This window comes from Ursus arctos, unplaced genomic scaffold (assembly GCF_023065955.2).
Source record: "Ursus arctos isolate Adak ecotype North America unplaced genomic scaffold, UrsArc2.0 scaffold_13, whole genome shotgun sequence".
In the NCBI taxonomy this organism is placed as follows: domain Eukaryota; kingdom Metazoa; phylum Chordata; class Mammalia; order Carnivora; family Ursidae; genus Ursus; species Ursus arctos.
Window position 1 is genome coordinate 20,882,528 of NW_026622797.1, and position 13,157 is coordinate 20,895,684.

The 13,157-nt window shown below is 42.6% G+C and overlaps 1 protein-coding gene across 3 annotated transcripts in view; it reads right to left on the minus strand.

Annotated features, from left to right (window-relative positions):
* STX11 (syntaxin 11) overlaps positions 1–12,814 on the minus strand; it is a 46,652-nt gene extending 33,838 nt beyond the window's left edge. Inside the window, exons 1-2 of one of the 3 annotated variants that reach the window (XM_057310990.1) lie at positions 12,571–12,814; positions 12,305–12,485 (exon numbers count right to left, since the gene is read on the minus strand). In XM_057310990.1, coding sequence (XP_057166973.1) covers positions 12,305–12,371 — 67 coding nt within the window. In that variant the 5' untranslated portion in view covers positions 12,372–12,485; positions 12,571–12,814. Of the gene's footprint in view, positions 1–2,500; positions 2,714–12,304; positions 12,486–12,570 lie in introns of those variants that run through there. The other 2 variants (XM_057310991.1, XM_026504964.4) reach the window with 2 other exon arrangements.
* Positions 12,815–13,157: the final 343 nt, after the last annotated feature.

Genomic DNA, 13,157 nt, shown 5'->3' on the forward strand with positions numbered 1-13,157 from the left:
TGATCCTTCTGCTGGGTCAACTATCCCTCCATCTTCCTGACAACTCCCCCTCTTATATTGAGGCTCATTATTTAATCAATAAATACTTCCTAACACCTGCTATGAGTAATGCCTGTACCAAGGTCAGGGAGTACAATGATGAACACATTCAATCCTTTCTTTCTCATAGAAAAAGTAACTAGGTGACTTTGAGGCCCTCGAGGGAGAAATGAAATATGGAAATTAAGGTAGAATTGTCTCAAATTTAGCATATTTACCCCCACCAGTTGGAATACCTTATGGAATTGTAGAAATTGAATATATTTTGGCATCAAGTCCAAAAGTACCCCAGCAGACTTCAATCTCAACAGTAAACCGTGACACAGTAGATTTAGTCATTTTGACTTGTACAGCTATGATGTATTAGAAAAGATTGATTTGAACTATAAAAAACAATAATCAGAAAGTTGTTTCAATATGGTGTTATAAAGTTATAGGCCATTAACTAGCCACTCTGTTATTAAAATGTAAGAAACTCTAAGTGCCTGTGATTGTCTAAGGGTAATAACAGGCTGGGTTTCTTTTTACATGGTTATTAAATAATATGAAATATGGTTAATTCAAACACTTTAAGAATCATGCCTTTCTAATTAACACATTTTTAAATCACTCATTGAATGAAATACTTACTGTATAAGCACAACAGACTGTCTACAAAGACAAGTAGAGGATCAAACTCAAAACTTTCCTCACTCTTCCAGCAATGATGACACAGTTCATTCAAAATCCCAGATCTGCAGAAACATCAGTCATATTGGGACAGAAGCTCTACTGTGGACACAGATTTGTCATAGCGCCCATCTCCTTCATTGGATTTTCCAATCTTCCACACTAGTGTTTATGGCCCTTTTCAGCATCACCCTGTCTTATTCATAATTATATAACCAGAGCTCCGTGAAAAGCCTGGCACAGAGAAGGTACATGATAACTGTTTGCTGGGCTGACCTCAGCTCCAACTCAGCTCCGACAGAGATGCTCTCCCCGTCTCTACTGTGTGAGACAGTGTACAGTCATCCAGCTGCAATGGGACCTTAAATATTTTGATATTTCACCTTCAACAGGCATCCACCATTTTCATGTGGGACTAATTTACTAAAGACAAACTGTCCAAAACATTTGGATTCAGAGAGTGACACTCAATCACTATGTAAAATGACATATTTCTACCCTACTATACCAGTGAAAGTAATAACATACAGTTATTGAACAATGAACTTAATTTTCTCTTGGGCCTCTGCAGCAAAGCAAAGCACATGATCTGAATGCTTATCTTACATCAGCCTAGTGACCATAGCTGGTAGGCTGTACCATCAGGCGCTTTAGGAAACTGAAAACTTGAGCTGTTAACTTCCTATACCACCAGCCCCAGTTTAGCAGTACACGCACTTTACATCTTAGTCGTACTTTACACACAACCCTGAGCCAACCTCACTTTTCAAAAGTTCATTAACAAAGTCTCACAATTAAAAGAGCAGCCCTGTGAGTCATTTTTGGATACCCGTGTGGAAATAACAACTCCTCCCTTTGCTGAGAAACGGCTTCGACAAGTGCATGAGAACCACAGGAAGTAATACAGAGCTCAGCTATTGTCAGGGGAGTCTAGCATTCCCTCTCAGGACGTGTGGCTCTTGGAGTCACCTTGCCACTATTTCTTGTCTTCATTCTTCCAGAAATAAAGTCTTTTTTATGTGAGCTTGGAAGGAACTATATCAGGGCAATATCAAGGTCTTCGTATTTCCTGGCTCCTGAGTCATATTGTCAAGTTCAAGTCAAGAAGTACCCATTCTGGTGTTCATGAGAAAGTGCAACCTAAAATAGGGAGTGAATAGCACCTGGATGGCCCAGTTGATGAAGCGGCAGACTCTTGATTTCGGTTCGAGTCTTGATCTCAGTGTCCTGGGATCAAGCCCAGTGTCCTGAGATCAAGCCCCGTGTCCGGCTCTGCGCTGAGCGTGGAGACACTTGAGATTCTATCTCTCTACCCTCCCTACCCTGCCTCTCCCCCCGCCTTACTCTCATAAATAAAATAAAATAGGAAGTGAACAGGTGATCACACCGAAGTAATGTCCCCCGGTAACTCAAAAGAAGTTCAGCCTCTCGATTTAAAACCCCAGTAGTCTTAGGTGCACACTTCGTAAGGGAAGCCTATCGATAGGTACATGAAATAATTTCTATGAAGCCCTAAATGCGCAGTCCCTTGCCCACCGGGAGGAAAAAAAAAAAAAAAAAAGGTCGCTCCGCTGTACGTGAGAAACCCAAGGCCGCGTTCCCTGAGACGTGAGGCGGCGGCGTGAGCACCCGGGCCAGACCCGAAATTCCCCCAAAGACATCCCTTGAAGCCCCAGGCAGCGAGGCCACCCCGGCGCCCCTCCGCGGCTCTCCACGCACAGCCTAGCGGGGAGCATCCTCGCCCCCGGGGCAGTTAAGGAGAGAAAAAGAGGTACAAAGGGAAAAAACGAACCAGGAACAGGACCAAGCGTGCGAACCGAGAAGCCCTGTCCTGCGCGGGCGCGGGTCCCACGCTGGGAGTCGTGAGAAGGAAGGAAACCTGTTGCGCGACTCCTGGCGGCGAGGCTCCCGGCGCCTCCCGCGGCCCGGACTGGGCTCCTCCTCAGCCACCCGAGCTCCGCGCCGCCGCCGCCGCATCTGGACGCCGGCGGCCCGGCCCCTGGTGTCGGCAGCGCCCACAGCTGGGGGAGCAGGCCCCGCCCCGGGACGACAGCGCCAGCCGCCCGCGCGCCCGTCCCCGCCCCGCCCGGAGTCCGTGCGCCCCGAAAGCGGGCAGTCCGGCGGGCCCGCTCCAGCCGCCTCCCCTCTCCTGTGCGCCCACAGGCGCTCTCCGCGTGCTGCCCGAGGCACCTCACCCTCTCCCCCACCCCCGAGCGGGGAGGGGGGGGCCGGAGGCGCCGGACTTTCCCCGGGAATCCCCCTTGCGCTGGTGACGTTTGCGGGCAGCTGCGTGCGGCGCGGCGCGGGCGCGTGCGGCGGGTTCTGAGAGTGGGAGTGACTGCCAGAGGCCGGGGCGGGCCCTGCACCTGGGGCGACCCTCTAGGCGGCGGGCGGGCGGGCGGGGAGGCTGAGCGCCGCCTTGCCAGAGCCCCCTCGGACTCACCCCTTCAAGCAGCCCTGAACCCCGGCTGAGTTCATTCATTATTAGTACCAACTGAGCGTTCACTCAAGGACTGAGGATACTACCCTGGTTAAAAATAGCGCCAAGACCCTGCCCTGGAAGACCTGGCGTTCCAGTGAGGAAAGATAAACGGATAAAGTGTATATTACGTGCAACGGTGGTAAGTATCTTGAAAAATAAGACTGAGGCTCAAAAGTTAAATGCTCCCCAAAAAGCCCTCACTGATAGAGAATTTCAGAGAAATGCAGAAGCCAACCAAAGAGTTCCCAATGGCTGAAACTAGAACAATTTGAGCAACAAAAAAGTGGTATTAGACTGCAATCCAAAGTAAAAAGAAAATCCATGAGTTCCTAATGATATAAGTAGTTGAATGAATAAATAAATGGTGGAGAGGAGATAAATCTCCCCTGTAGAAAAATTTGGAAAAATTTATGTAGGGTACTCCATCCTTAAGGAGGAGAAGCATAACTTCCCACTGCTTAAGTATGGGGTACTGATAGTGACTTCTCCCAAAAAGTAAGGTAAGGAAAGGGGGAAAAAGAGTAACTTCACAATGGAGACACCTAAAAAACAGGACCTTGGCCAAATGATCAAGGTCAACATTAACAGTTGTAAATCATATTGATAGTATACACTCTTGATATGTGATGAAAATGTCACTTTGCCTCTGTGGCCTTCCTCCCCCAAGCTCATAACCCTAGTTTATCATAAGAAAAACATCAGACAAATTCCAACAGAGGGACATCCTACAAAGTACCCAACCAATATTTCTCTAAGCTGTCAATGCCATCGAAAATGAGGAAAGTCTGAAAAACTGCCACAGCCTAGAGGAGCCTAGGGAGACATTACACCTAAATGTATGTGGTATCCGGAATGGGATCGTAGAACAGAAAAAGGCCAGTAGGTAAAAACTAAGGAGGGGGCACCTAGGTGGCTGAATCAGTTAAGAGTCTGCCTCTTGATTTCAGTTCAGGGTTCAGTCTCCAGGTTGTGAGATGGAACCTTAGAGGGCTCCCCCTGAGGGCTCTGCTTGAGACTCACCCTCTACCCCGCCCCCCCCCACTGATGCTCGTGCTCTCTCTCTCAAATAAATAAATATTTTTTTAAAACTAAGAAACTCTGAATAAAGTATGGACTCTCATTAGCAGTATAGTACCAAGATTCGTTCATTAGTTATGATGATGTGCCATAGTAATTGTAAGATGGTAATAATGGGGGCAAATGGGACATGTTTTATGAGAACCCTCTATATTATCCTCGTAATTTTTCTGTAAATCTAAAACTATTCTAAAAAATGAAGTTTATTTTAAAAGTAAAGCAAAATAAGAGAGATGAGGGGTGTTATAATAAATTAAAAACAAAAACAAAGGGTTTATTTCAAAGGCCTCTAAGGTAACAGGTTGAGGGAAGAAACAATGTGGATATCTGGCTTTTGACCATTTCAAGCAGAGAGATCTGCAGATGTAAAGGCCCTGAGGCAGGAGCATGCTTGGCTTCTAGGAATAGGATCAGTGTGGGTGGAACAGAATGAGTGCGGGAAGGGCAATGGGTGGTGGAGCTAGGGTTGGGGAACAGAGTATGTAGGGCCTTGGTGGTCATGATGGTTTTAATATTTTACCCTGATTGAGAAAGGAAGACGTTGAAAAATTTTTAATAGAGGAGTAACCTGATATTAACCTGATACGGCATTTGTTTTTGTTGCTGTTGTTGCTTTTTACTGTTATGTTGACAAATTAGGGGAGAGGATGGAGGAAGTCCAACCAGTAAGAAGCTGTGCTGGTTAAGTTTATCTGTCAACTTGACTGGGCAATGGGGTGCCCAGGTATTTGGTTAAAGATTATTCTGGATGTGTCTGTAAGGGTGTTTTAGATGAATCTGTAGAATAAGTAAAGCACATTGCCCTCCCCGGTGTGGGTGGGCCTCATCCAATCTGTTGGAAGGCCTGAATAGAACAGTAGGCTGGGAAAGGGAGAATTTGTCCTCTCTGGGCCTGTCTTTGAGCTGGGACATCAGTTTTTTCCAGGCTTCAGACTTGGCCTCAAGCTAAAAGTTACATCATTTACTCTCCTGCTTCTCAGGCCTTTGGATTCGGACAGGAATTATACCACCAACTTTCCTGGGTCTGCATCTTGCCAACTACAGATCTTGGAAGTTCTCAGCCTCCATAATATAAATGTTTCATTCATATATACATGGTTCTGTTTCTCTGACAACCTTCACTGATTCAAAATTCTAGTGTAGAGCTAATAAGTGGGCAGGTTCTGGATATATCCCCAAGGAGAAGCCTACAGGACTGGCTGGTTAATTGGATGTAGGACATGAGAGAGTAAAACAAGTCAGAATGAGGGGTGTCTGGGTGGCTTAGTTGGTTAAGCATCTGCCTTCAGCCCAAGTTATGATCCCAGGGTCCTGGGATCAGATTGAGCCCCTTGTGGGCTTACTGCTCAGCAGGGAGTCTGTTTCTCCCTCTCCCTCATTCATGTTTACTTTCTCTCTCTCCCTCTCTGAAATAAATACATAAAATCTTTTTTTTTTTAAGATTTTATTTGTCAGAGAGAGAGAGCACAAGCAGGGGGACCGCAGGCCTAGGGAGAAGCAGGCTCCCCGCTGAGCAAGGAGTGCAATGTGGGGCTCAATCCCAGGACCCTGGGATCATGAACTGAGCCGAAGGCAGACACTTAACCAACTCAGCCACCCAGGTGTCCCAATAAATAAAGTCTTAAAAAAAAAAAAGGAGTGAGGATGAGTCAAGGTTTTTACTTGGAGCAATTAGAAGAAAAGAGGTTCCTTATGTTAACTGGGAAGACTGCTTGAGAAGCAAGTTGTGGGGCTGGGGAGGGAAGGGTTGCTGGGGATTAAGAGTTCCATTTTGGACACTTTAAGTTTGGAGTTGTCAAGAAGGCATTTATATAGATGAGTCTGGGGTAATGATATCAATTGGGAGTCTTTAGCATATAGGTGATGTGCGGATAGAATTTACATGTGTGAAATCTGAGCCCTGCGGCACTCCAAAGGTCAGAGATCAGGAAGATGAAGAATCAAAAAGGGAGAATGAGAAGGTATAATCAGTGATATAAGAGGTAGACTCACAGTGGTGTTCCAGAGACCAAATGAAAACAATGTTTTAAGAATGAGCAATTCTATCAAATGCTGCTAAAGAGGGTAAAATTATTTATTTTTTAAAGGTTTTATTTATTTATTTGAGAGAGAGAGAGAGAGAGAATGAGCGGGGAGAGGGGCAGGAGAAGCAGACTCCCTGCTGAGCAGGGAGACCTAAGTGGGGCAATCCCAGGACTCCAGGACCATGACCCAAGCCCAAGGCAGACGCTCAACCAACTGAGCCACCCAGGTGCCCCAAGAGGGTAAAATTAGAACTGAAAACAGCAATGGGCTTGGCCACCTGGAGGTCAATGGCACACTTGATAAGAATTTTGGTGGTGTGTAGTGATCAAAGCCTGTCTGGATTGGGCCCAGAGAGAATGGAAAAAGAGTAAATGGAGATAGAAAAATGGGGCAGTAGTTGGAAGAAACACATGGTCAAGAGAGAGATTTTTATTTTTAATTAGAACATATGCCTGGTTGTGTGCTCATGGGCATGAGCCAAAAGGGAAGGAAAATGTGATGATGCGGAAGAGTAAAGATCATTGCTGTAGCAATGTTCTGGAGTAGATGAGCAGGGATGGGGTCCAATGCACAAAAGGAATGTTGGGGTTAAATTGGAGAAGATAGAGAAGATGGAATCCTTTTCTGATAGCTGGAGGGGAGGCAGAACATATGGGCACAGATGCTGGTAAATGTTGAGGCAGAAAATGTTTTATCAATGAAGAAACAAGGTTATCAGTGGAAAGGGAGGAAGTTTGAGAAGAGGATAGAAAGTATGAAATATCATCCAGGGACAGTGAGAGAGTAAATATAGACATTGAAAATATCGTCAGTTTGCTAAGGGTTCATTCGAAGTCAGGGACCATGTTATAAAGGGAGGCCAGTGGGTATAGCTGTGTATTCTCCTCAGTCTCATTTGCCTATTTGGGTAGAAATAGTGCTAGGCAGAGGTCCAGATACAACCAGAGTTTGGAGTTGCCAGCTGAATATGATGGAGCAGAGAGGGACAAGAGCGTGGTGCATCTATGCAAAGGAATGACTATAGGGAAGGACCATAGCATTTAAACCAAGGAAGGAGAGAAGAGAGAACATGAATGATGGTGTTAGGGCAAAGTGAAAAAGTGTTAGGTTAATGGATTGGAGGCTCCTGGGTGTCAAGGAATTGTGCAGTCAGGGATTAGAGAGATTCAGTTGGAAAAATACAAGTTGGTTGTCAGAGAGTGGGATCTTTGAGACTTAGATGAGGAGGGGCTGAAGATATTGATAATGACAAAGTCTAGACTGACCTGGGCTTTCTGCAATTGATGTGCCCACCCCCTGCTAGGCTCCCAGGTAGGTCTCCTATGTTTTATACATTTTTCCTGGCAAGGTTGACTCTCACCTGCAGTCTGGATTTTTTTGAACCATGAATATGGATGAGGACTTTAGGTAAACCCGATAAAGCAGGACAAGCTCTTGGAGGGGGCCATAGCTGCTACATGAAATGAAATCCTGTCCTCTGTATACACCATCTTGTATCCTACTGCCATCCCAAATTCGAAGCGCTCATAAACCCACTGAATCTCAGGTCATCTAGCTCAGCCACCCCTCTCAGGTATAACTCCTCCATATAGTCATTTTTTATACCCACCATGTAGCAATCACCAACCACAATTTCTCTTTGCAAACTCCTTGAGGACATATGTTTAACCTGTCTTCTTTGTGTGTGATACAATATATGTGACATAAAATATACCGTTGTCACCATTTTAAAGTGTGAAGTTCAACTCCATAAGTACATTTACATTGTTATGCAACCATCACCATCCATTTCCAGAATTTTTTATCTACCCCCAACTGACATCTCTGTACCCATTAAACACTTAATTCTCCAGTCCCCCACTCCCCAGCCCCTGGCAGCCACCACTCTACTTTCTGTCTCTATGAATTTGACTACTGTAGACATGTCGTATAAGTGCGATGGTACAATATTTGTCCTTTTGTAACTGGCTTGTTTCACTCGGCATAATGGCTTCAAGGTTTATCTACGTTATAGCACGTGTGTCCGATTCTTTTTCCTTTTAAAGGCTGAATAATATTTCTTTTTCAGTCATTGCTTTCATTTTTCTCGTGTATATACCCAGAAGTGGAATTGCTGGATCCTATGGTAATTCTCTGTGTAATTTTTTTGTGGTATCATCACACCACATTTCACAGAAGCTGCACCGTTTTACATTCATACTAGCAAAGCACAGGAGTCTGATGTCTCCACATCTTTGCCAACACTTGTTACTTCTTAATGACCTCTCTTTGATTTCCTCCCTATGTGACATGCTGCTAGGCACGGGGTGTTGTATGAGTAAACGAACAGCTGTTGTTAACCCTGTTGAAAAGGGAAACGAGATGAAATGAACCAACAAGCCCCATCTTGCACATCTTGTTCTGGACCCGCACTGTCCACTCTTGTAGCCACAGGTAGCCATTTAAATTAAAATTAATTAGATTGAGCAAAACTTTAAATTCAGTTCCTCAGTCTCAGTGACATTTTCAGTGCACAAGGGCCACCATAACTAGTGGGAATTAGTGTCCCCTATATCAGACTGTGCAGAGTAGAACATCACCATGAACATTACCAGTTCTTTGGCTACCATACTGGGCAGTGCTTTCCAGATCCTGCTAGCACCCTGTGCTTTGTCTCACAAATCGTATTTGGATCAGCTTTTCCAGAATTGGACAGCTTAAAATCTAAGATAAAGGGCTTTCTTTTAGGAGGGAGGAAATATGCTACCTAAAAAGTCTATGGCCCTTAGTCTATAAATGGCTGCCATGCAAGGTCTCAAATTTTTATGTTTAAATATTAGATGTGGACTTTCGGTGATCATGTGGTTCTGTTGCTCTCGATGATTACCTTTATGAACACAGATTTGCTGAATTATGTAAGTCTTTCTCTGTGTCACTCCAAACAGTTATCTACTAAACCATTGGTTTCAAAAAATATTTTTAGATTCAGAATGGAGATTATGTTTCCACTTACTACTTTTTACCCAAAGCCTAACACAATTTCTAGGACATTAGAGACTCTCAATAAATATTTGTTGAATGATGAGTGAATGAATGACAAAAGTAAGCACTGAGCTGAACATGGAAACTCAGGGCACTGAGATAACATTTTAGAGGGTGGCACCCAGGTGTCATGAGATTTAGGAATAGGGATCTAGCACTGTTTTTTCTTTTTAAAGCCGCGTTCTTCTCTCTCATTGTTCGAAAAGTAGCTTGAAACTTAATTGCTGTAAGGATCTTGTCTAGTGCATGTTTATAAAGCTTCAGCTCTTTTATAAACACTGGCCACCAATGAATGTAATAACAAGAAGAAATAAATTCTAGATTTTAATAATGTTAGCATGTGTGCAGACATCTTCTCTTTGCCCCTTCAGATTTACTTTCTACCTCCCTCCATTCTGCTGTCTACCCTGGGTGATTGATCTTAATGGATTATTGCAACAGGCTCCTCCCTTTTGGGTTACCTTGGGCTTAACCAATAGAGGGATCTAGCAGGGGAGCAGAAGCACGGGATGAGGTCAGGGAATTTATTCCAAGCAGAAGGGCTATCTGTGTTCCTCAGCAGAAGGTCACTGTTCCTCTAAGATGGTCTGTTCTATATGATTCCCTCTCCTTCCTCATTCTGAATACCTCTCCCTACTCATGGTTCTCAGGCCTGGAGTATAACAGCCTGGGAGTCCCTATGGTTTCCACTCTGCCTATTCCTTTATAATATTACCTTTATTTACAAACCTTCATTGAATCATTCTAATTTGAATGTGCCATCTGTTTCATGTTGGGACCCTGAACAGCCATCCTTAATCAGCTAGACCTTAGTGTCTAAATCCCTGCACTGAAAATTTTATACCTACAGTTCTTCCAGAAATGTTCCCTGATAATATTAGCATCTCTTTATTTTAATCTACCGGTTAGCATTATAAAGAAACCATGTTGTATGTCATATAATATAAATTTTTCTCTGGTACACTCAGACTAGAAAAATATTCTGATTCATAGGCAAATCTTGCATATAGCTTCTCTACATAAAATATTATTTGTGGAAATATATAAAGAAGGCTATAAAATAAAGAGGTTAATGTTGAGGATATTAAATATCTTAACATCTGATAAGCTTTAAATTTCTTCTAGATGTGAGAAAATCTATACCTCAGTACTGCAAACAAACCATCATTACTCAACATACAGAGCTTACCAGAGAACACAGTTTCTAACCTTTTCCTATACACTGAATGTTTGTGTCTGCCAAAAATTCATATGTTGTAACCTAATCCCCAATGTGATGATATTGGGAAGTGCCTTGGGAGGTGATTAGGTCATGAGGATGGACCCCTCAAGAATGGGATTCCTGTTCTTATAAAAGAGATCCCAGAGAGCTCTCTAGCCCCTTCCATCATGTGAGAACACAGCAAGTAGCCATCTGTGAACCAGGAAGCAGGCTCTCACCAGATACCAAATTTGCTGGCACCTTGATCTTAGGACTTCCCAGCCTCTAGAACTGTGACAAATAAACTTCTACTATTTATAAGCCATAAAATCTAGAGTATTTTTGCTATAGCATATAGTCTTCATGGACTAAGACACCCTTTGAAGCTCAATATTTAAATGTATAATTATTAGCAGACATCAGCTCATTTAAAAATATACAAACCCATAATGCTAATTCCTATATTAAAGATAACTGGGGATGCCTGGGTGGCTTAGTCAGTTAAGCATCTGCCTTTGGCTGAGGTCATGATCCTAGGGTCCTGGGATTGAGTCCCGTATTAGGCTCCTTACGCAGTGGGGAGCCTGCTTCTCCCTTTGCCTGTTGTTCTTCTGCCTGCCATTCCCCCTGCTTGTGCACTCTCTCTGACAAATGAATAAATAAAATCTTCAAAAAAAAAAATAGAGATAACTGATACCTATTGCTCAGTTACAATATGCCAACCACTATGCTAATACTTTCATATATTAATTCTCATTACAAATTTATGAGGTGTGTACAGCTCAACCCCATTTGACAGAGGAGGAAATGAGCCTTAAAGTCTCCTGTCTACTGTCCCAACGCCAGCAAGCAAAGGAGCCTAGATTCAAATCCTTGCATCCAACACAAAAGTCCATATTCTTAACCACCAATTAAGAATCCAAGAACAACATTAGAGACCACAGAAGAACCAAAAAATAAAGACTATCTGAAGCAAATGATTCTTTTATCCTGTTACCTGCACTCAAAGATTGATGTCTAAATCTAAATAAGCTTAGAAAAATTACTAAAAAGAAAGAAAGAAAGAAAGAAAAGAATGCAACAGATAACTCATAGAAAAGCAAATTTCTTATTGTGTAGTGAGCTTATTTTTCTGTTTATGGTACACAAGATGGAAGAGAAAATTAGTGGTGAAAATGTACTATTTTGGTATTAAATCTTATTCCTGCCTACAATTCCTGAAATGACATGGCTGTATTTTTATTTTAACCCAAATTGCAATTAAGTGAAAACTTCCCTCTGATATCTTGGCATACACGCAAGAGGCTCAAAGGTGAGCATGTACGGCTGTTCTATGCATACAAATAGAACATTCTAATTGTGAAAAAGAATCGGCTAAAAAAATATCAGGTCTAGAGATAGTATAATTGATCTGCTTAATGGCTCTTGATGATTTTTCTGCAACTGTGATTTCGCATAGCAAGTTGCAAAACTATTTTAAGATGAGACTGTTACTCAACACTCCCTTCTGGTAACCCCCTTTTTGCACCATCGCCCTGTCGTGCGGAACTGATGAAAGTGAAACAGAAAAGCATAAACAGAATCTAACACATAAGCCATGCCTTTTAATAATAAAGTTATGGCTTCATCATGAGTCTTTAAATATTGGTTTTGAATTGGAATAATTAAATTTGTTTTCAACAAACATAACTTTCACAGACTGAACATTTTTATAATCCATATTTTGTTCATTTAGATGAATTTGTGCCATTCATTTAGAAACCATCTATTTCTACACCAAAAAGCCTTACTTTGGGACTGAGACATGATTTTCTTCTCTTTTTCTTCATCCATTTCATCCTCGTCTTGCAGCTGCATGACTTTGTCTTATTTTTCCCTTTAACACAATCTTCAAAAGGACTGAGTCCTTCCTCAAAAATGGTTTATAATTTCTGTAAGCACATGGACCATGGCCAGCATCCTTCCATGATCCTAAGGAAAATTTAAAAGTACAATATTGGCACCACAAAAAACAAACGGGTTTCAAATGATGAATATGTTTTAAAGATGAGCTTACTAGAAGTGACACAGCGAAAACACATTGAAGTCTCAGCAGTAAACTCACAGATTCAGTGGACAGTCTTCTTGCAGGTACCTGCCCTTGGGATGATGATCTTGTTCAGGAGACGTTGGGGAAGCTGACAGATGTTCCTCTCAGTCCACAGCTCCTTACCTTACTTACACGTCCAGAGCGTGAATAGGAATCTTTGGTAGGAGCTGACATGGCCTTGCATCACTAAGTCTCAGTGTTGAAAGCAGGCCACTCTAGCTGATTTCTTTAAACGCTATTTTCTACAAGTTGGTGATAGGCATAGTCAATTATGAAACAGGAACTTTTGCCACAATTCTATATCCCTAGTCACAAAGAAACATTTACAAAACAAATGCCCCCGGGCAAATTGGAATTCATGATTGATTACAATGCAAATGTGAGTGCTGTATATAATTTATTCATGCCTTATTTTTTTCAGGGTCCTAGGACATTATCTCTCCAACTTAAGTAGTGAGTAGACCCCTCTTCAAGGAAAAAAATATCTGACACTCAGTGTTGACAAATTACTTGAATATAATATAAATACAATGTTACTTACATAAACATGGTAT